This window comes from Tursiops truncatus, chromosome 20 (genome assembly GCF_011762595.2).
Source record: "Tursiops truncatus isolate mTurTru1 chromosome 20, mTurTru1.mat.Y, whole genome shotgun sequence".
Classification (NCBI taxonomy): Eukaryota; Metazoa; Chordata; class Mammalia; order Artiodactyla; family Delphinidae; genus Tursiops; species Tursiops truncatus.
This window is the reverse complement of record NC_047053.1, coordinates 30,156,517-30,182,132: the sequence shown is the minus strand read 5'-3', so window position 1 is coordinate 30,182,132 and position 25,616 is coordinate 30,156,517. Positions and strand designations below refer to the sequence as shown.

Here is a 25,616-nt window from a genome sequence, read left to right as displayed (position 1 = left end):
CCAGCAGCATTATATCACAATTCTTTTGTAAATCAATATTCAGTGGATTACCATTTAAAGGTGAATTACATGATCCAGTATGATTACATGTCCTTTCCCATACAAGACGTTTTTGTCTGCCTTGGAGTTAATAACTCTCCCTCTTTCCTTTTTTGCTTAATTTTCTATGTTTCTATCATTAATTAATTCCCACTTTGTCACAGCTGCAAGAATTTTTCTCAATAAGGGCAAAACCTTCCATCCTCAGAAACCAATCTAGACTAACTACTATGGGACTGCCACACAGATTCATCCCAGAGCTTTCTTCCTTGGTTGTTTTGGGAATTTCACTTTTCTGGGTTGGAACTCCAGTTTCCTGCATCCTTGGTATTCCTCTTTCTGAATTTTCTCTTCTTTGTTAGAGAATATCTTTCAGTTGGATCCTGAGAAAGTGTGCATTTGAAGCAAATGTTTAGGTCCTTTAATACTGAATATTGAATGCTTTAGTCTGTCTTACAGTTTATTGATCATTTGCATTGCTAAGAACTTAGATTGCAAGTCAAAAATTTCCCTCAAATAATTGAAGATAATTTTCAACTGTCTTTCAGCTTCTAGTGTTGCTTTTAAGAAGTCTGTTTCAATACTGATTCTATATCTTTTGTATGAGAGTTTTCTTTTTCTCCCTGGAAGGTTTCAGGACCTTTTCTTTACCTTGGGTACTTCGAAACTGCATAGTGAGGAGCTTTGTAGCTTTTCCCCCTTTACTGGTACTTGAGTGGATGCTTTCATCAGGAAAGTATGTCCTTCAATTCTGAGCATTTTTCTTGAATTATTCCTTTGACATGTTTCTTTCTCTATTTTCTCTAGTCTCTTCATATGGAGCTCCTATTTATCAGAAGTTGTTTCCTGCATACTGATCCTCTAATTTTCTAGTTATTCTTTCCCATTTTCTTTCTCTTTGATATTTGGATGTGGGAAATTTCAATTTTCTCTCCTAAGCCCAATTCTGCATTTAAAATTTGTTGCTACCATATTAATGTCTAGGAGTTTTTTCTTATTTTCTGTTCTTGTTTTATGGAGGCAATATCTTACCTCCCCCTATGGGTATTACTGATAAAATTTTTTAAAGTTTTCTTTTATCCAACAGTTGGCAAACCATAGTCCACAGAGAAAATCTGGTCCATATCATGTTTTTGTATAGCCTGCAATCTAGGAATGGTATTTACATTTTAAAGGTTAAAGAAAAAACAAAGAAGAATGTGGATGCAGACTGTATGTGGCCTGAAAAACATAAAATATGTACTTATCTGGCCCTTTACAGAAAAAGTTTGCCAACTTCTTTTCTACTGCACTGTTTCTGTTTTCTACAAGTTATTCCACCCTGCTTTTGTTTCGTTGGTATTGTTTTGGTCTCTGTTTTTCATATTACAGACATTCTTTGAATATCTGGTGAAGACTCCATGCACTTATTTAAGAGTAAGGCACTAAAGTGCTGATTGGTAGCTTTGTGTACATGGGTGAGACTTATAGGCTGGGAGACTTGCAGTAAGGTAGGAACAGGGCCACTTTGTTACTATCTGTGGCCCTTATTCATGGGGTGGTCCGTTTTCTTAGACAGCAACACTGTACTTTCCTGCCGTGAAGATATAAGATTGATTGTCAGCCTACTCAGAGCTGAGAAGAAAAAGAGAACGGAGCTCTCACATTCAGTAGGTAGACTTTTCTTACCCCACATCTTTAATACATCCTTAGCTGTAACTGTAGTTAAAGAATATACAGATTCTCTAGTTCATTCTATCCAGAGAGTAAACCTGGGTGGGGGAGGGGGCTGTCTAACTACTACATATACTAACTTGTAACCAATCCTCTTTAGTTTAACAGTGCTTTAACCAACACCTTAGAGTACCCTCAAGTCCTAAGCTTTTCCATGCTTGAATCTGGAAGATCTTGTTAGCTTTCATGATTACAGATTTAAATTTCAGCTTTCTCTTGCCTGCTAAGTCATTCTGTTTTCCAGTGTTCAAAATTTATTGACAGCTCATCTGTCACTGTCTCTTCTCCCACTCTTTTCAACTTTATAGGTTTGACATTTTTATTCCTTAACTATCATGGGATTTTGAAAGGGGGGTGAAAATTAACATAAAGGTTTGATTATTCCATAGGGACATTAAAAATCTAAATTTTATATGACATTCTTGTGTGATACTTTAAAGTAATCCATAGGTTCTGAGGCATCAGACCAACCATAAAATTGGGCAGGATAGGAAGATGTATATTGCCAATATTATACAACAGTGTTGAAAATCAATGCAAAGTCAGGGTGCTAATATATTTTGGTTTATGTTTAAAGTGTCCTATGGCAGAAAGGCATTTAAGTTAACAAAACAGTTCTGAGAAAAAGGTTTCACCTTCTCTTTTTTCCATTGTTTTCATACTGCCTTGGTCAAATGAATTATGCCCACTTGAGACAAAGATTATACTTTAGTAAAGCAGACCCTTTAGGAAACTTATAGTGCAGTTGTAACCTGGTCACAAAACCACCTGGTACATTCCTGAAAGCTGTTATTACTTTTTATGGATTTACATTACTTCAAATACTCTAACAGTCCCATGTGAGCTTAAAAAAAAGATAACATTTTTTTAAACTCAATTTGTTTCTGCTTACTTTAGTCCTTCTAGACATATCCCTTATAAGAACAGTGCATTAGTACAAGCACCTTTTATGTCAATCAATACACATGAGTTTTATCAAATGATGTAAAACATTCACTTGATTATTTTTAGTGGATGTTTCTTTGGCGTAAGTTGCTATTTGTTGATACTGTTTCCCTGAAAATCAGTACAAGGACAGTTGGGCTATCCACTTTTTAATTAATAAAATACTGAAACTATAGTATTCTACATCAACATTATAAACACATGCTTTTTCTGAAATTCTTGAAAAGTATGTTTTGAAGCTCTAGAAGCTCTCTGGCCAATATGGTATAGCTGGAAAAGCACTGAACCTGGCATTTTTCACTAATTCAACAAGTACTTATTGTGCATCTATGTCCCAAGATGAGGCACAGGTGGTTGCTGAGAATGGAAAAATGTCTAACACATGTTTAGGGAAGGAGACAGATAAACAGGCTACTCCAAAACAATGAGATATATGCTATAATAGAGATAAGTATAAAGTGCTATGGGTTTCCTAAGGAGTAAATAACTCTAGTTGGAGAAATAAAAAAAGTCTTCATAAAGGACATGACCTCTTCAACTAGGTTTTGATTGGTAAACTTGCCAAATGAATTGTATGGTAACTTGTATGCCAAGGCAAAGAATAATGAAAGGATATGGTACATTTAACAGTTTAATAGTGAGATGTTTATATTTAATAGTGAGAATTTTAGTGGATACAGGTAGGCATAAGGATGAAAAACCAAGTCTTAAGGTTTTAAATGTAGGTGGTGTCAAGACATGAAGGTGCATTTAGTAGCTATGTAACATTAGACAAGTAATTTCATCTTTCACAACCTGTTTAATATATGTAGAAAAGGTTTATAAATGACAAAATAGGATACAAATGTACTTTTGCTTCAAATGGTTTCTTAAAATTCAAGGCATTGCTTATATTAAGAGAAAAAATCAACTGACGTAAAAATATTTATTTTCCTGAAATTAAGCCTACTGACTAAAAGGCAAGAATTTTAAAACAAACATTAAGGCTCCCCTAGAAACTATTTGCTGAATATTAAAATAAAACAAACAGGTCAATCAACAGGGAGAGACAAAGTAAGTAGATGAAATGCTTCAAGAACAATTTCCAGTGAAACCTGATGCCAAGTACCAGTGGGATTTCTAGGCAGAGAAGGGCAGTAGGTTAAACATAGAACTGAATCACTCAGTTTGAAGAGAAACGAGTGCAGAATATCATTCTGAAATGATGGGGAGGGGAGTGGGTGATGTGTTCTGGGACTTAAATCCAGCTGTTGCAGTCATGTCATCAGCACAGGTAAATCTGAACTCAAATGCAAGCTGGTCTGCTTATGTTTAAATGAGTTAATGTGAGTAAACAAGACACTTGAGAAAAGTCCAATTTCTAGATTGGTTAGGGCAGATAATGGTTACCTGTGGGTCTTCTGGCTGATCTGAAAACGTGTCAAATGGCCATATTTTCATGACTTTACTCTTAATCTGTGTTCTTCTATTTGAATTATCTGAATTTTATTTGTACAGCTTCACAGGAAAAAACTATTACATGGTTAAACTAATTATAATTTCATAGAGAACATAAAGTGTTAAATTAGACTATAAATAATCTAATAATTATAGTATTTATAAATTTAAAGTGTTGATGTCCTGTGAAATTATGGTATAAAATGGTGATTTAAAAACTAGTTCCACAGAGCACAAATCTTAATGGACCAGAATCTTTAGAAAAAAGAGTATTATAATTAAATTTTACTGTTAGTTGGTGTGAATTCTTTCGTACCATGAACACAGTTTGTTTTAACTCTTCTTAAATGGTTTGCTTTTTACCCATAAAATCATCATTTAGGTTCTGATGTTCACAAGATAAAATTTTATTGTTTGGTGGTGAGCTTCTATAAACGTTTACTGAGCACTCTGTTGTACGCTCACTGACCAATCATAAATCTTTAACCTTTAGCAAATATTGAGTTTTATTTTGGGTTTCAATTATTCCATTGACTCTTTCAACTTTCACTCCTGACATCTATCACTGAATATATACCAGTTCCCAGGGTTCTAGTGAAATAAAATTCCATCAAATTTACTATAAGGAATAAAGTAGCAAGACTAGCTCTACAAACAGTCCTGGTCAGAGATAATATTACAGTAATATTACATTAAATTTCACTCCACTTACCTACCTAGGGCCTGGTTTAAGGCCCTGTATGCTTGAATTTCATACCACTGACGACCTGGTAAAAGACCTCTTAATTTTGAATGCTGGTCATTATATTGTCGCTTTAGTTCAACCTAATAATTTAAAAATATATTAAAAAAAGATAGTAGGTAATTAAAGGTCATTTAAAAACTCATTAACTTCTAACATTTTGAGTATCATTTAATTAGGGTAGAAAGATTTGTTTTTCAGTACTAAACATTTTTCAGTTCATTTAAAACATTTCTATTCATCTTTACATTTCCTAAATGCCTACATGAACTTAGTTAATTAGCTGTGTGATAGCAATCAGTTTTATTGAGAAATAATTTATATATGACAAAATTCACAAACTTTCAATGTACATGTAGATAAATTTTAATAAATGTATAGTCATGTAACCACCACCACAATCATAATTTAGAATATTTTCACTACCTAAAAACTCCTTCCTATCCCTCTTCAGAATTTCCTTTATTGCTGACCCTGTCAACCAATGGTCTACTTTCTGTTTTGCCTTTTTTAGAATTCTATGTAAATGTTATTATACAGTATGTAATCATTTGTGTCTGTTTTTTTTCATTTAGCATAATGATTTTGGAATTCATTCCAAAATAGTTCATTATTTTATGTTTATCCAGCCTGATAATCTCTGCTTTTTAATTGGGATGTTTAGTCCATTTACATTTAATGTTAATTATTGTTATGATTTAGTTTAAATCTACAGCATAGAATATACATTCTTCTCAAGTGCACATGGAACATTCTCCAAGATAGATTATATGTCGGACCACAAAATAAGTCTTAAGAAATTTAAGACTGAAATTTCATCAAGTATCTTTTCCAACCACAATGGTAAGAAATTAGAAATTAATAACATAAGGAAAACTGAAATAGTCACAAATACGTGGAAATTGAAGAACATGCACCTGAACAACCAATGGGTCAAAGAAGAAATCAAGAGAGAAATAAAATAGCATCTTGAGGGACATCCCTGGTGGTCCAGTGGTTGAGAATCCACCTTCCAATGCAGGTGACACGGGTTCAATCCCTGGTTGGGGAACTAAGATCCCACATACCACAGGGCAACTAAGCCCACGTGCTGCAACTACTGAGTATGCACACCGCAACTAGAGAGCCCATGCTGCAACTACTGAGCCCATGTGCTCTGGAGCCCACGCACTGCAACTAGAGAGAAGCACAAGTGCCACAATGAAGAGACCGCATGCTGCAATGAAAGATCCCACATGCCACAAGGAAGATCCCACGTGCCACAACTAAGACCCGATGCAGCCAAAAATAAATAATTTTTAAAAATTATCTCAATACAAATGAAAATGGAAACACAACAAACCAAAACTATGGGATGTAACAATAGCAGTTCTAAGAGAGAAGTTTATAGCAAAAAATGCCGACATGAAGAAAAAACAAAGATCTCAGATAAACAACATAACTTTACATCTTAAGAAACTAGAAAAAAGAACAAACTAATCTCAGCAGAAGGAAGGAAACTACTAAGATGAGAGCAAAAATATATGAAACAGACCAGAAAAAACAACAACAAAAAATCAATGAAACTAAGAGTTGTTTTTTTAAAGATAAATAAAACTGATATACTTTTGCTAATTAATTAAGCAAAAAAAAGGACTCAAATAAAATTACAAATGAAAGCATAGATTACAGCTGATACTACAGAAATACAATGAATCCTAAGAGACTACTATGAACAATTATATGTGAAAAAAAAGGATAACTTAGAAGAAATGGATAAATTCCTAGAAAAAAATCAACCTACCAAGAATAATCATAAAGATATAAAAAATCTGAACAGACCTATAACAAGTAAGGACATTAAGGCAGTAATCAAAAACCTCCCAAACGAAGAAAAGCTCAGGACCAGATAACTTCATTGGTGAGACTGAAACTCTACTAAGCATTTAAGGAAGAATTAACACCAGTTCTTCTCAAATGCTTCTGAAATACTGAAGGGGAGGGAACACTTCCAAACTCGTTTTAAGAGGTCAGCATTATTCTCATAACAAAGGCATGTAGGGACTTTAAAAAGAGAAAATTACAGGCCAACATCCTGATAAACATAGTGGCAAAAATCCTCAGTAACAACAACAACAACAAAACTGAATTCAATAGCACAGTAAAAGGATCATACACCACGATCAAGGGTGATTTATCCCTGAAATACACATTGGTTTAACATACATAAATCAATAAATGTGATACACCACTATAACAAAATGAAGGATAAAAATCACATTATCTCAATAGACGCAGAAAAAGCACTTGACAAAATTCAACATCCTTTCGTGATAAAAATTCTCAAAAATTAGGCATAGCGGAAACATACTTCCATATACTAAAGGCCATATAGACAAGCCCACAGAAACATCATACTTAATAGTGAAAAGCTAAAAGCTTTTCCTCTAAGGTCAGGAATGAGACAGAGGTGCCCACTCTTACCACTTCTATTCAACAAGTTATTAAAAGTCTTAGCCAGAGCAATTAGAGAAGAAAAAGTAATAAAAGGCATCCAAAACAGAGAAGAAGAACTAAAATTGTCTGTTTGCAGATACATGATCTTATATGTAGAAAAGCCTAAAGATCCACCAAAAAACTCTTAGAACTAATAAAATTCAGTAAAGTTGCAGGATACAAAAATCAGTTGTGTTCCTACACACTAACGACAACCTATCCAAGAAATTAGGAAAACAATCCCATTTACGATAGCATCAAAAAGAATAAAACACTTTAGAATAAATTTAACTAAGGAGGTGAAAATCTTTACACTAAAAACTATAAAACACTGATGAAAGAAATTGAAGAAACACAAATAAAACAGGAAAGATCCTGTTTATGGATTGGAATAATTAGTATCGTTAAAATGTCCTTATTACCCAAAGTGATCTACAGATCTAGTAAAATCTCTATCAAAATCCAAGAGACATTTTTTTTTTTTTGGCGGTACACGGGCCTCTCACTGTTGTGGCCTCTCCCGTTGCGGAGCACAGGCTCCAGACGCGCAGGCTCAGCAGCCATGGTTCACGGGCCCAGCCGCTCCATGGCATGTGGGATCTTCCTGGACCGGGGCACGAACCCATGTCCCCTGCATCAGCAGGTGGACTCTCAACCACTGTGCCACCAGGGAAGCCTCAAGTGACATTTTTTACAGAAATAGAAAAAAGAATTCTAAAATTTGTATGGAACCACAAAAGATCCCGAATAGCCAAAGCAATGTTAAGGAAGAACAAAGCTGGAGGCAACACATTTCCTGATTTCAAACTATATTATAAAACTTTAGTAATCAAAACAGTACGGTACTGGCATAAAATCAGACACTCAGGCCAATGGAACAGAAGAGAGAATTCGAAATAAACCCATGCATATATGGTTAACTGATCTTTGACAAGGGCACCAAGAATAGACAATGGGGAAAGATAGTCTCTTTAGGAATGGTGGTGGGAAAACTGGATATCTGCATGCCAAAGAATGAAACTGGATCCTTATCTTATACCATATATAAAAATCAACTCTAAATGAATTAAAGATTTAAATGTATACTCTGAGACCATAACACTCCTAGAAGAAAACAGGAAAAAGCTCCTTGGTCTCAGCAATGATTTTTTGGATATGACACCAAAAGCACAGGGAACAAAAGTAAAAATAAACAAGTGGGACTACATTAAACTAAAACACTTCTGCACAGAAAAAGAAACAATCAACAAAATGAAAAGACAACCTATGGAACAGGAGAACCATAATCTGATAAGAGGTTTATATCTAAAATATATAAGGAACTCATGCAAAACCAACACCCCGCCCCACAAAAAAAAAAAAGGAAAACACAAAAGAAAACCTGATTAAAAAATAAGCAGAAGTCCTGAATAGACATTTTTTCAAAGAAGACATACAAGTGGCCGATGGGTATATGAAAAGGTGTTTAACATCACTAATCATCAGGGAAATGCAAATTAAAACAAAAATGAGATATCACCTAATACTTGTTAGGATGGCTATTATCAAAAAGACAAGAGGGGCTTCCCTGGTGGCACAGTGGTTGAGAGTCTGCCTGCCAATACAGGGGACACAGGTTCGTGCTCCGGTCTGGGAAGATCCCACATGCCGCGGAGCAGCTGGGCCCGTGAGCCATGGCCGCTGAGCCTGCGCGTCCGGAGCCTGTGCTCCGCAACGGAAGAGGCCGCGACAGTAAGAGGCCCGCGTACCGCAAAAAAAAAAAAAAAAAAAAAAAAAGACAAGATGACAAGTGTCGGCAAGGGTATGGAGTAAAAGGAACACTTATACACTGTTGGTGGGAATGTAAAATTGGTATAGCCATTATGGAAAATGGTATGGACGTTCCCCAAAGAATTAAAAATAGAACTACCATATAATCCAGCAATCCCACTGCTGGGTATATATCTAAAAGAAATAAAATCACTGTCTTGAAGAGATGTGTGCAGTCTCATGTTCATTACAACATTCTTCACATTGGCAAGACATGAAAACAACATGTTATTGATGAATGAATGAACGGGCAAAGAAAATGTAAAATATATATACACATACACACACACACACGCGTATATATAAGGGAATATTATTCAGGCATAAAAAGGAAATCCTGCCATTTGCAACCACATGGATGAACCTGGAGTATATTATACTAAGTGAAATAGGCCAGACAGAGAAACATAGCCATGACCTCACTTATACGTGGCATCTAAAACTGTTAAACACATTGAACCCAAGAGTAGAATGGTGGTTGGCAGTAGGTGAGGGGTGGAGGAAATGGGGAGATACTGGTTAAAGAGTATAAATTATCAGTGACTTTTGGTTACAAGATGAGTAAGTTCTGGGATTTGAATGTATAGCATGGTAACTATACTCAATAGTAATGTATTGTATACTTGAACTATGCTACGACCTTAAGTGTTCTCATCATATGCTGAAAAAATGGTTAACTATGTGAGGTGATGGTTGTGTTAATTAACCTGATTACGGTAATTTGACAATATATATTAAGTCACCACAATTTACACCTTAAATATATAGAATTTTTATTTGTCAATTATATCTCAAAGAAATTGGGGTGGCGGGGGGGAAGAAGTCCATACAGTGTTGTGGCAAACTTTCTGCTGGCCTTGATCCTGGTTTTGGAAAGATGGACCTCTTATTTCCCTAGTAAAAACCTTTCATGGCCTCAAAATACCATAAATAACATTGAAAGCCAAATGAAAACCTGGAGAAAAAGTTCTGTTAACTAATATACAATGAACTCATACACAATCAATGTTTACAAAATCTAACTACTAAAAGTAAATAATCTGTGAGAAAGCAAGTCATCAAATTGAATGATAAATGGCTGGTAACCCACATGAAAAGATGCTCAACTTTACTAGTAAACCAAGAAATGCAAATTTAATATTTCCATTGTTTTTGTCTGTAGAATACTGACAAATGTTTACCAAATGTATTTATATTTTCCAACAAGTACAGATAGATAATATGTACGAGAATACTCATTGCATCTTTGTATTGAAGAAAATTAAGAAACAATCTAAATGTACATCAAGTACAATGAAATATACTACAATTATTCTGAGATAAATATTGAGCTATTATATAGAAAGAAACAGATCTATATGTTTTGACATAGAAATTTAGCCAAGATATATATTTTAAATAAAAAATCAAGTAAAACACAAACACACACATACAAATGGCCAGGTGTCATGTTAGGAATAAGGACCACAATATAGAGCAATACCAATTTTAAACTAGCTCCCCAAAAGACTTAAACCAAACTCTAACAAGAACCACAGGGGAAACAGAATTTAAAGACCGCACTTTGAGCTTTTCCCAGATCTCCCCTAATATACTGTCAAATCGTGTCCATATAAGTTCAAGATGATCACCTACTAATTGAACTGCCTACAAAAACAAAAATATATTTTTGTTTCTATACAATAGAAATTGTATAATTTCTATACAATAGAAATTACTAGAAAGATGATCCATAATCAAGGAAAAACAGGCAGTCAATAGAAACCAATCTAGAAAGGGCTCAGCTATTGGAATTAGTTGACAAAGACTTTAAAGTAGCTGTTATAAATATATTTAAATAACTTAAAAACATATGTTTTAACGACTGAAATTTGGAGACTCTCATCAGAGAAATGGAAATATAAAAAAGACCCAAATAGAAATTCTACAACTGCAAAATACAATAACTTAAAAAAAATTCATTGGATGGGTTTAACAGCATATTGGAGAAGGCAGAAGAATTAGTCAGTAAATCTTAAGACAGATCAATAGAAATAATGAAACACATCAATCGGAGCAAAATAACTTCATACACACCAAAGACACTGGTTGGTGTAAAAGAATCAAAGCATAAAAAAGCAGTCAGAGGGACTTCCCTGGTGGCACAGTGGTTAAGAATCCACCTGCCAATGCAGGGGACACATGTTCAAGCCCTGGTCCGGGAAGATCCCACATGCCTCAGAGTGACTAAGCCCATGCATCACAACTACTGAACCTGCGCCCTAGAGCCCATAAGCCACAACTACTGAAGCCCGCATGCTTAGATCCCGTGCTCTGCAACAAGAGAAGCCACTGCAATGAGAAGCCCACGGACCGCAACGAAGAGTAGCCCCTGCTCGCTGCAACTAGAGAAAGCCCATGCACAGCAATGAAGACCCAACACAGCCAAAAATTAAATAAATAAATAAAAAGCAGTCAATGATGATCTAAACAAATTTAAAAATCAGAGTTGAAACAGTACTAATGCATTTGATACAATATTTATTGACTCAAATGCTCCACTGTTAAAGGACATCAAGAATTTCTCACTTTTCCGAGTGACCGAATGTACGTTCATTTTCTATCTAGGTAATAACACACAGAGACTGTGTTAAATTAAACTTCTGCTTCTTTTCTGGAACAGATATCATAATAAATTCTGCTATCTAGTCCTTGAATTTGATATTATAATCATATCCCTTTCAAAAAGACTCATAATTAATTACAGGGCATAAAACTACATTCCTATTAAAAGAAATGTCACACCAAAGGGTACCACATACCCAGCCTTCATCTGGTCTTCATAAAAATCTTTAAAATTACATCATCTCAAAAGTGAACTACTTTTATACAAGGTCAGAATGTATGGTATACACAAATCAGATTGACCTATTCAAATATATAAGTTAATGAGCTTTTTCTTGTAAAAAGCTCTCTTGTATAAAAGTTCCTTCTTTTTTTACTGAAGTATAGTTAATTTACAATGTTGTGTTAGAAAATGCAAGTTTTGAGGGCAAGAAAATTATGTATTATGATTTCACATTTTTCATATACTAACTGAATGAAAAAAGTGAGTTTTTTAAGCTGCTCTCAAGAATGCTATATTCAATTATGCCTCAATAAAGCTTAAAAAAAAGAAACTAAATAAAAAAGAATGCTGTAGAAACATTAAAAATATGCATTTAAAGTATAAAAATTGATATAATGAAAAGAAGAAATATTTGATAACTTAAAAAAATACTAATTCCATTCAATATTTATAGCTTTGGCTGTGTGTAAGGTATCTGTGATACGCACTAGGAATACAAAGACAAGTTAAAAATATTTTCTGCCCAGCAAGAGATTACAAGAACAGAAACGATTGAGTACAAATGGCCATCAAGTAAATATAAGTGCTAAAATATTAACTTTGATTACAGTATATAAAAATAAGAGGAGTTGAGAAATGAAGACATGCTATGAATTTGATACGAGAGTAATGAGGGCCTTACCTGGAAAGCCAAAGGGAATGGAAAAGAGACCCAGTTCATAACACATTGTGGAGTTACAGAACTTAAGTGACAAAGTAGATGTGGGTTTATTAAAGAGGGAAAAGTCAAAAATGACTCCAAAGTTTCCAGCCACTGAGAGAAGGAATCCAGTAACCCACCAAGAGAAGACAAAAAGAAAAGTATGTTTAAGGAAGAAGATAAACTTGGCTCAAGCCATGTTAAAGAAATAATTTCTAGGGCTTCCCTGATGGCGCAGTGGTTGAGAATCTGTCTGCCAGTGCAGGGGACACGGGTTCGAGCCCTGGTCTGGGAAGATCCCACATGCCGCGGAGCAACTGGGCCCGTGAGCCACAATTACTGAGCCTGCGCATCTGGAGCCTGTGTTCCACAACAATAGAGGCCGCGATAGTAAGAGGCCCGCGCACTGGCGCACTGTGATGAAGAGTGGCACACGCTTGCCACAACTAGAGAAAGCCCACACACAGAAACGAAGACTCAACACAGCCATAAATAAATAAAAAATTTTAAAAAAATTTCTAAACCAAGAATAGAAATTGATAATGAGTTAGCTAATCAGAAAGTCAAAATTGGAAAAGTAGGGAACCAAAGATCTTAATAATAAATGATAACAATATCTGTCAAGCTACTATAACATTCCATGCACAGTGCAGTGCTTAATAGGTATTATTATCTCATTTAATCCTCATAACAATCTTAAAAAGTTGGTACTGTTACCTCATTTTACAGATTAGAAAAATAAGTTTTAAAAAATTAAGTAACATGTGGAAGGTGACCCAGTATGTAAGTAGTAAAGCTGGGATGTGAATCTAGTCTGTCTCTCTCCAGAGCTTGCTCTCTTAAGAGTAAAAACCCAAGAGTCAGGACACCCTACAGCTTCTCTGAGTGAGATCTTAGGTAACTCAATTCTATTGTGGCTTTCTCCTATTTAAAAATGGAATGAGTATTAAAATCTAATTAAAATAAAAGATGGTTCTCAAATTTAATAACAACAATTTATTCACATAACAAACTGCTAGCATTGTAAGTTCACAAACTGACTATAATTCCTAGCAACTAGTTAATCCAATGTGAAACAGTAGGAATTGTTCTTTTCAGTCAGTCAGCTTTTAAAGATCCCCTATGTGGTATTTCTGGGCAAGTATTTATCAAATAGTATATTTTTGTAATATAAGCCTAATCAAAGGTATAAAGTTATTTTCTTGAAAAAATTTCAGACTTTCAAGATAAATGAACAATTTACAGTTTTAAGAAGTTGTAAAACTACTTAAGAGAAAACAAAATCTCTTCAAAACACTGTATACTATTAACCTTCTGACATATATATATATATATATATATATATATGTACACTTCTGACAAGTAGCTTTCAAATTGGTATATAAGAATTTTATTTTATATCCCCTCAAAAGAACCTGTAAAATTTCTAAATTAAAACTTTATAACTTGAATATAAAGCAAACTTTCCTGTAAGCATCATAGAATATGCTTTTTAAAGTAGTATAGTGAATAATATGGCACCATAGGAAATATTAGGTAATATTAAAAAAATAATTTGACAATTCAGCAATAAAGTATATTATAACATTTAGAGATAAGAATACTTAAAAATTCTATCCAACTATACATTTCCTACCATCTCTCAAAATGTAACTAAGCATTTATCTATATTAACATTATTTCCCTCCCCCAAATTTGCATTTATCCTTTGCCAGACATAATAGCTTAAGGATTTTCAAAATTTACTATACCATGTTGAAACAAATACTTTATAATGATCACTCTGCCTATGACAACAGTTGCTTTAGGAAATATTAGTTATAATTGAAATATTTAGAGGTAATATAGCAAATATTAGATTAAATAAATAAAATTCTCTCTCCTTGGTCTTTTATTTTTCATTAAAATGAATTAACTTTTATGTATGACTACATTATTTCAACTTCTTGAAAATTTTCAAATAATTTTTTACAATCCAAATGGCCTTTAAATTACTGCCAATATTTTACCTAGGGAAATTATTTTAGGTAAAAAGTAAAGAAAAAACTTTTGAAAGTAAATATATATAAAGGCTAACTTTGAAATATTTTTTATTATATAAAGAAGCAGATTTTTAAAAATAAATTAAAAAATTGTCTTTGGGTGAACACATTTAATTAGGGAAAGCAAAACTAAGGGTTTGGAAAAGGTAGAAAGACAGTACACCTCTTTTTAACGACATCAGAATCTATTTCATTGTACACTTAGGAATTATCAGGTACGAAAATCAATGCCCAATTTAAAATGACATAAAGCATACGTGAAAAAGCCAGTTTCTCCTGCCAGCAAATAGCCTAAATGTTAAGTAAACCAAAGGCTAGAAGGGATTAGTTGAAATGTCAAAAGACAACATTTTACTTTTACCTGCTCATCCTTATAAACAGACTCTCATCCCTCAGGCATGCTTTCCAAACAAATAGTTTCAATGTGCAGCAGCAAAAGGCCCATGGCAAGCTCTGCCATCTTGTAACTGTCAAAGAGATTAGTCTTTGATCTATTTGGGAGGTCATGTCCACATTCACATTAGCTATACAGTCTAATAGCATTATACCTGTTGACCAATGCTTCTTTAATGCCTAATGAGACAGACATTTTATGTTATGGAAGTTAACTGTGAATGTTTTTTCTAAGTTTTGACAGAAAGTAAACACCATAAAGTGAGCTCAAGTGTGGTTTGGAAAGATGATCTTTTAAACCAGTTAATATTACTTTTCAAATACATTTTACAAGGCTTTCCCAAATTAGAAAGCTACATTTAATTGTATACTCTGGAAGGAGTTTAAACCACTTGCTCCCCATCCCCAATAAATTAGTGTATGTGTAATTTTGGAGGAGTATGTGAACAGCAGAGAGAAGGCAAACTATTTTATCAGAGGTTGCAAACTGAAGGCCCATGCCAACTCTCAACTAGCTCACTCATTTAAATAATCTATTTAACTCCTGTAGCAGCTTGTGTTTGTAACACACTGGTTCAGATGCTACACTGATTCACAGAACATTTTTTCATAACTGGAGTTCAACATTCATACAAAATGAAAAACACCCTTAATATGGTAGTTTCTAGACAGCTGAAAATATCTCTGCATCACAGGCTAACCTGATATAAGTAGAGATGAGATCCTGAATAGCAAAGATAGATAATCAAGACTGAAGTGGGACTTAGGGAATTATGTTAAAATACCCATATAGCATTCAAGCAGAAGTTATGTGGGTTTGGATTCTGATTTTAACATTACAAAATGCTTGAGATCAAATAGTAAGTTCCTTAAGTCCTCCAATGACTCAGTTTTATTGGAGACAGTATAAGTAGTATACTACTGATAGCAGTAGTATATATAAAATAACCAAAAGGATCATACTGTATATGTCAGCAAAAAATTTAAGTCACAATTTTGAATATTATTTTTTCCACTTAGTCAAACCCAACAGTGCTGGCTTTAAATAGTTCTGTACAAGAGTAGACTTTTACAAGTTTTATAAGTAGCTTCTGAAGAAATAAACGGTGTGATAAATATGAGCTGGAACTATAAATGCACCTCTTTACTACTGCCTCATATGAAAGACGGTGGAATTTGTCCCAATTCGTATACATATGTATTATGATTTCAGTAATAAATGCTCTCCTAAAAGCAATCAATATAGGCAGAATATACTTTTATTTTCTTGTATGTAAGCTTTATTTATTTATTATTATTTATTCTTTTTGCGGTACGCAGGCCTGTCACTGTTGTGGTCTCTCCCGTTGCGGAGCACAGGCTCCGGACACACAGGCTCAGCGGCCATGGCTCATGGGCCCAGCCGCTCCACGGCATGTGGGATCCTCCTGGACCGGGGCACGAACCCACGTCCCCTGCATCAGCAGGTGGACTCTCAACCACTGTGCCACCAGGGTAGCCCCTATTTTCTTGTATGTAAGTTTTATGACAAAAGTTCAAGCCTGGTAATAAGACTAAGAACAAATGATCAGCTAAACTTACTAATTAAAAATATTAAGAAAACTTTGCCTCAGAAAAATAAACACATTTGTCTAGCAAACATTCAAGAAGAACAGTTTTATATTTAGCCAAGGTACAGAACCTAAAATGTAAACATTTATAGCAAACCAAATCTGGAAGACAGAGACTGTGCATTAGACATTTATTGCTCCATATCTTCACAGTGTAAACACTTTTATCAGGGTATCACAATATAAATTCCAATGGTTAGAGTTCTAAATTCAGCATAAGAGCTTGTATATGAAATAAGTTAGCTAGATAAAAGGAATATAGCTGGTTTTATTTCATCTGGCATATTTTCAAAATTTCTGAAACACCAAGTTAACCAAATATAGTATATATATTGTTTTAAATGGGGAAAAATGGGTTTCTGCCAAGAGCTAAGAAGCCAGGCTCCCTTTTAGACTTAAATAAACACACACACACACAAACACACACACACACACACACTCGAAATGGTTTTCAATTGTTATTTACTCTCCTTGTTACACTACACTAGGAGGTGACCACAGTAATCTACCAAGAAATAAGAATCAAGACATAGTAACAGACATAGTAAGAATAATATAGCTTATCTCACATATGCTTGAAGGTTGCTTTGAATAAGACACTTTTTGCAGAGAAACCTGTTATACTTTGTGTCATAAATTGTCAGTGTTGAAATAAACAGCCTAAAAATTTCAAATATAAAAAAAAGAACAAAATATATTCCCCTCAAATCAAGCATCTCTTGCTCTCAACATATTCAACCTCAAGTGGTTAAAATAATTTAGCTGCTAGCCCAGAATAGTTTATTGGTAACACAGTAACATTCAAGCAATTCTGAATAAAGGCTTTAGATAATAATAATGCAAAAACATCTGTCAGTACGAAGCAGTAGATCTTAGTGTTTCTTTTAAATTATGAAAATAATTTGTCAAGATAAGAGCCCAGGAAAAAGGTAGAAATTAATATTTTTCTATTAAAAGAAAAAAAGACAGTTAATACTTTAAGACATGCAAGAAACAACAATATATGCTTATTCTGTAAAGGGATAAGGTTAAAATTTTTTTAAAGAAAAATAGGCTTTGTTGCAATTTAGTTATGCTACCCATAATAAAATATTATCCAGATACACCTGAAAATGCTTAAATTATCATCTCTAGAAAATACTATATATATGTGTATATATATATATATATATATATTTTTTTTTTTTTTTTGAGGAAAGGAGATATGGAAAAAGCACACGGCTTAGAGTCAAAGCTTTGACATTTATTAGTTGTTTGACCTTGGGTAAGTCACAGTACCCCATTTAGCTTCCTTTCTCAGTTTCCTCCTCTGTAAATGGAAGAAAATAATTCCTGCCCGCATTACCTCATACAGCTGGTTCAAGAAAGAAAGAAATGACAATGGACACAAAACTGTAAAGCATCATATATTAGAGGTAAGCAAGCTGGAGAGTCATTATTTATCCTGTATTTCTAAAAACCAATATAGGTTTGGGTGGCATGCTGTTGTAATATATTGTCGCATGTAAATGAAAAAAGTCATAAGACTGACAGACAACGTAGGTCATCTACCTTAGAGTTCTGACACTTAGATCAACTCTCTCTGAAGGTGCTTAACCTATACTACTCAACATAAGGACACATTATTTTATGTGACTTAAAAGTTTCTTCAGCTTATGGAGTGGCTACTTTTTCATCATATATCAATGAAAATATGTACATTGGCAAGACTCATAGAGAACAGTATTTAGTTTTGAAACATAACTTTTTCTAAATGACTTCTGCAATTGATATTAAATTTTCTGAGAAATTATAACTAACATTAGCACTCTTTAATATCCTTCAAAATATTTTTTGACCACTTTGCAACCTATGAGCTGTATTTGAAGAGAACTATATAAAATATGTTAGTGGTGTAATCTACAGAATGAGTACCTGATTGTCCTCTATTAGTCTAAATATTATTCCTTACATATATCTTACAATCTAGAGCTTCCCTTGTTAAAGTCTCATACAAGAGCCAAATACTATGAATAAAACCCTTCTAGCAATAATAACTAACAAAATGAAATATTGTCTTACATAAGAAAGCAATGTGAGACTGTATATGGAACCATAGGCTCTTGAAGGAATGCGACAATATTTAGAGGTTTTGTTAAGGGAAGTGAGTAGTGCTGCATTCAGCAAGTGATAGAGATCTGCACCTGCTCCTATACAACATTGGAAGATAAGGAGGTCTCTCATGGAAGAGGCTTGTGGATGCGAAAAGATGTAAAACTAAGCACTGAGGCTCTGGGAGGACTCCACAAAAGTTTAGTGGCAATGGCAGGCATAGAAAGTAGAAGCTAATCCCAGTGAGAGGAGGCTCAAACTCAGAGTTCACATGATTAAATACCTTTAAAAATGAACTTGAGCAAGAGAAAATGTGCACGTAAAAGATTACGTGAGTACTAGAAAACACTGAAAACATACTTAAACATACTTAAAACTCTGTTTATTACCTCCACAGCCCAACAAATGAATTCTGATACTTTTGCCATCTAGATTTTTATATTATTATATCGAAACATCTTTCAAACGTAAGTAAATATTTGATTTCTAAAAAACATTTGTTACTTTCTACCTTGCAATATTATTGTTAGGAATGTTTGATTCAGAGCTTCTCAAAAGTGAAGGTGTGAGTGTGGGAATAAAGCATGTGGGATCATAGCACTTCAAAGTCTCCTACTTTATCTTAGAAAGTAATGAAGACTTCTGGTTTCAGGAAGGCAAAAAATTTTTTCTTCTTTCCTTGCCTCTTAAAAACCGACCCCAAATTAAAAGATAAATAAGAAAGAGAAATAGTCTCTATCTTCAATGAAACTAAGACATCTGTAACTTTAAACCCAAATAGATGACTGTGAAAAGCAGACTAAATGACTAAGCAGAGAGGCGAAAGTTCAAACCGAAGTACCCACAGAGCTACTGATGGGAAATAAGCCAGTTAGGCCAGCAGGAGTCCAGAAAGGCTGAGGAAATTGATGCATAGGGAAACTGCTGGAGGATATGTACCACAAAGATGAAATAAGAAACAAGAAACAGGAACAAGGTCTGAGATTCAGGAAACTTGGGACCTAACACAGAAGACAAGCAAATCAAATTCCTAGGATGACAGCAAAGGGAAATCTCAGGATATTGGCAGTTAAGTGAGCTTAAAGAGCAACTTAAGTCTTGATTGAAGCAGGAGATCAGAAGGATCCAAAAGGGATGTCTTCAGGGGGAGAAAAAGAACTGACCTATTATCTGACAGGTCTCATAGGAAAACTGTATTGAGAGGTGTTGCAGATTTATTAAAGATTTCTTTAAAGATATATATATTTAAAATATTTATTTATTTATTTGGTTGTGCTGGGTCTTAGTTGTGGCTCACTGGCTCCTTAGTTGTGGCAATGCAAACTCTTAGTTGTGGCATGCATGTGGGATCTAGTTCCCTGACCAGGGATCGAACCCGGGCCCCCTGCATTGGGAGCGCAGAATCTTAACCACTGTGCCACTGGAGAAGTCCCTAAAGATATTTTTAAAAGGAAAAATAAAACAGTTAAAGGAAATCATTTGACTACAGTGAACAATATTTTCATAGTCATGATAATGTGAATATTGACTATGGATTTAATAAAAAATTGTGATTTAACGATATTGGGAGGATGTAAGAAGGGAAAGGCGGAGTAAGTGAGCTAAAATCCTATCTCACGTAGGAAGTAAATAGTTAATGTCTAAAATTGATTATATGGATGTAAATACCAGATGAAATAGATAAAAGAAGTGAAAGTCACTGCTTCTCAGAAGCAGGGGCTGGGAAAGGGGTAGAAGCCAAGAGATTGTTAATATAAGAAACCATCTAATGTTTTTAGTATAAATCAGGCTCTTAGTAAAAGTTTTATTGGATTTTTTTCAACTTGATAAAAAATAACAAAAAAATAAATGTAGATTGTTCATTTTAATTCATGACATACACTTGTATGTTTCACTATATAAAACAATGGTGTTCAACTGAGAGTGATTTTGCCTACCAGAAGATACTGGCACTATCTGAAGACATTTTTGGTTGTCACAACTGGTGAGGGAGAAACATTTGCTACTGGCATCTACAGGTAAGTCCAGAGATGCAGCTAAACATCCTACAATGCACAGGACATCACTCACAACAAAAAATTATCCTGCCCAAAATGTCACTACTGCCAAGCTAGAGAAACCCTGCTATTAAGTAATTTTAAAGAACAAATCTGGTCATTTTGATGTGATAGGAAATTACACTATGACTTATTACATAGCTTACTATATTCCTGGGCACACCGGGATTATCTGTCCCAAAGGTAGAAAGCATAAATTGAACTCATTCCCAAGGTATCAAACCTTAATCTCAGTGAAAAACAGTAAAGACTGATGCTGTAAACACTGATGTCTACTACAGTTTATATTATCTTTGACCTTAAGACTTTATAATTGGAAAAAAACAAGTGACACACTCACCTGAAGCCCATCTATATATCTGCACCCTGTAGGCTTTAAGAGAATCTAAGTAAATTGATTAAAATCTACTACAACTAAAATTCTGCTCTGAAGAAAAAAAATTAAAATTATTTTCAGAGAGGTTAAGAAACAATTCCACTGTTTCCCTTGAGGTAGTGCTACTGATTATGCTCTGTGCCAACAGAATAAGTTAAGTGTCAATCAACCTTACAAGTCCCCAGTGTGATAAACTCACTTTTAAAACCTTCAACCTACTATGAGAGCAAAAGTAAAATATAAAGGTTAAAAATTTCTTGTTCTCACCAAAAAAAGAGGTAAACACAGGAAAATAACTTCAGAATTTTTCAAAAAACAAACAAAAGTTTTATTTGCTTTATTAATTATCCAAAGGTTTAACTTGTAGCTATATTCAGGTATGGCTTTTTTCCTAAGGAAATACAATGATATGAGTATTGGAAAGAAAAGGCTATCAATCAGACTTGATGAAAATTTTGTGATTTTAAATGTTTCCTCCCCCAAACCCAAAAGATTTCTTTAATAAATATGGAAAAAAAATTTTTAATTTAAAAATACCTCAGCAATTCATCCATTTATTTTGTAACTTTATATTTGTTTGTTTGTTTGTTTTGCAGGACGGATGGGAACAAAGAGTTTGGTTATCTCATTTTTCTCTGTCCAAGGCAAATTATAAGTTGTCAGTGTAGATGGAATACTTAGATTTAAACTAGATTTTAATTTTTGAATTTCAAGATATACTTAGAACCTGCTTTAATAATACTTCTAGCCAAACAATCTTAAAAAAAAAAAAAAACTAGAAAAAAAAGTTTTCTGAGGAGGAAAAAAAGGTTTAAATAATGAGGATAAACTTATTCCAGACATTCAGAGGTGACGAGGTTTTTCTTCCATATCTGTGATTTGGCCTAAATGTTTCTAACAATTCCAAAAGCCAGTTGCTGGACTCCTAAATGTTAGAGTTTAGTATTACAGCCCTTTAAGTTTATATACACAGCCATTTCCCTTGGGTATCCACATATTATTATCAGGGCTAGATCCAGGTGGGTTTCTGTATCAGATGCTACACTATAACCGGAACCCCACTACATTCTGACCTCAGGCTCTATTACTGGATCTGGTTTCCCATAGCTTAGAATAAAGTCTCACATCCTTAAAATGGCACACAGGGCCCTAAATGATTTGGCTTCTTAATAAGTCTCCCAGCCTCTATTCACATGCCATTCTCCCCAACTCACTCTCTTCCTCAGCTTCTTTCAATTCCTGGGAATAGCTATCCTCTTTGACACCTCAGGGCCTTAGCATATGCTGTTCTATCTGCTGAGAATACTCTTACCCATTCTGCTCACCTACATAACTCTGAGCCTTCTTTCCTGTGTCAGCTGAAATATCACTTCCTCAGGAAGTCTTTGTTTACCCCTAAAGACTAGGTTAGGATCCTGTTATACATTCTCATAGTTCCTGTGACTTTTTTCTTACAGTCTTCATCACAACTGCAATTAATTGCTTCTTTATTACTTTAATTTCAACATTCCTCACAAGAGTGTAAGCTCCATGAGACAAGGGGCTATAATCTGTGAATGTATCACCATGTCACCAGTCTATAAAGTACTTGGTACTCTAGCCAGATATTCAAAAAGTGGTTGTTTCACTTTTCTGAATAGTCTTAATAACTTGAATAGTTTTATAATCTGGCCTTTGATGAGGCCATTCCATTTGATCAAATGTTTGTATGTTTGAATCTCAACATAGACAAGATTCAAATCTCATTTCTCTGAGATTTGAATTTCCATCTATTTTAGGCAAATCACTCAAAGTAAATGGATATCTGGATGGGAGGTGAAAGGTGCTGCTCAACTTCACTTTCCCTAAGCATTGGAACACCCAGACCCTGTCCAACCAAAACATCCTGTTACACGTTCAAGTACTTTACTAAATTATAGACATCATTAGAAGTAGCATCTTGTTTATTTCCGCACTTAACTGTATTTAGTACAAATCAGGCTCTTAGTGAAAGTTTGTTACTGAATGAATAAATGAATGCTAAAACACTCAAGATCATTAACACAATGATAAAAGTGATTCAAAAGGAAAATACGAATATACTCAAAATTATTAGTAAAGGTTTTTGTTTCTGAAATCAAGTTTGTCTTGATATACTATAATCCCTTGCATTCCCGCCTCCATTCATCTCCTCAGGAATATTCATATTGCTGTCAAAGCAACAAGAATAATGAAGGAACAACAGTCTACTTAAAAAGAAATGTCAGATTCAAGAATTCTAATACTGCCATCATCTAATAATATTTTGACACTTGAAAGCACTGGTTTAATGTGCACTCAATTTTATTAATGCTGTTATCCTCTGGGGCAAGCAAAGGATAACAGCCCTTTTCTGAGGTTTTATGTGTGTTTGATATAAAGTCAATAACTAACAAAATTAAAATAGATGCCAGTATCTTTCAATCATTAATGCAATTTTTCAAAACTGATTAAAAAATAATATACTTAAATAGTCCAGTATCTTCAGAGCTAAAACAAGTTTCCCAAATGAAAAAAGGAATTCATAATGATTATCATATGCCAATACTGAGATAACTAATCAGATCACTATCAGAATTTTAAATAGTTTCCAAATGAAATCTATTTTGGTGATTCAACATACTATATTACTAAAGCAAAATAATACACAAACATAAAATTTATATCTTAGTTATTTTAATAATTGTAAGAGCTCTTCTGATATAGAATATTACCATCAAATTTTACTAAACTTGTTGTAGAAATCTAAGATACCAACTGGAACATTTTTAAAGCATAAAAATTTTTAGGCACATGCCATGGTTTTATGCATTTTTTTCAGAGGAAAAGGCACAATACCCATGAAGGGAGAATATTTTTATATACTACTAAATTGTGCTAAAGAATACAAATAAAATGGAATTTTAAACTCTAAATATCGTACCTTACAACGTCTCACAAATTATGCCCATGCCACCAACTTGAAATGTGGATGCCTGAATTATAAAGTTGAAGTCTGTCTAAGTTTTTATATCATACTAATTGGCCAAAGGATTTGTTTTAGATATCCACTAAAAGGGCAGTGTTGTTATACTGTGACTTAATTGCATTAAAAGAAAACAACTTTCCTTTTAGTTATATTTTTCCACCAACATCTAATCATATAAAGGCCTTGGTTCACTCTCCTGTCCCTCAAATACTTTGCTTTAGTGCACAGAAAGTTTCCTTTTTAGCTATTACATGATTAAGTATGTCCTTATAGAATGATAAGAAGCATCTGGGAAAGGTGGAAGTGAAAAAAATCCTCACCAGGAAAGTTAGCTTAATGCCTGTCCTTCAGAGTGGCCCGTTATCAACATTTCACAGTGGGTTTCTTTATTTTCAGGTCCCTGAGGTATGTGCAATAAATTATGACTTGAACTAAACAAGTCACACTTGGCTCCAAAATGAAATTTTCCTACCTCTACTTTCTAGTCCCCAAGGTGGGAAGAGGAAATCCTGGTCACAGCCAAAGAAGTCATATTTTTGGCTCTAACATACATTTTCCTGCTTCTCTAAAAGCCTAACTCTGCAGTTGAGACTACAAGAGTCTTAAGTTAGTATTTTAAACTGTATTTTAATTTTGACTTCCATAATCTGTCTCAAATTTAAGAAAAAAATTTTAGTATCATAAAATTAAGGTCATTGCCCTCTTTGTCCCACTCAAATCACTTTTCTAACTCGGACACTGACCTTAACTCTTTAAAATATGAATTCAAATAAAACAATAGAGAAAACAAGACAGAAATAGATTGTTTTGTTTTCATAAGATAGAATATTTCAGGTTCTCATTTACAAATAATTTCCACTTATTCTGCATGATAGGCTGAGTACTAATGTAAAAGAAAACTGTGAAGTCCTAATTTATGGTCCAGTAATTTGAAGTATTGTTTTAGGTTTGGAAGAGCCATTTATGGAAATCATTTAGTTCATCAATTCATTTTATAGAAAACCAGAATATGGCAGACACACCCTGAGGTGACTCCCAGAGAGTCATGTCTTGTATAATCCTCTCACCTTGAGAGTGAGCAGAACCTGTGACTTGCTTCTAGCCAACAGAATGTGGCAAGGGGATGGGGTAGACACTCCCTTGATTAGATCATGTTATAACGCAAAGGTGTGAGGAAGTTACTCCTGTTATTATGTTGTTGTATGGCTCCATCTTAGGAGACTGGAGCTAGACAGCATCTTGTTGGCCTTGCATAAATAACCTGCCATGCTGTGAGAGGGCCTGTGAGAAGGCCACATAACGAGGAATTCTGAGTAGCCTGCAGGAGATGAGAGCAGCCCCTGGCTAGATCAGTCCTACAACTATAAGGAACTG

At 34.2% G+C, this 25,616-nt stretch overlaps 1 protein-coding gene across 7 annotated transcripts in view; it reads right to left on the bottom strand.

The window, feature by feature from the left end:
* BRIP1 (BRCA1 interacting DNA helicase 1) overlaps positions 1–25,616 on the bottom strand; it is a 201,940-nt gene that overhangs the window by 28,735 nt on the left and 147,589 nt on the right. For all 7 annotated transcript variants that reach the window (XM_033846862.2, XM_019945486.3, XM_019945488.3 and 4 more), the window contains one exon: positions 4,847–4,959. In XM_033846862.2, coding sequence (XP_033702753.1) covers positions 4,847–4,959 — 113 coding nt within the window. The remainder of the gene's footprint in view (positions 1–4,846; positions 4,960–25,616) is intronic.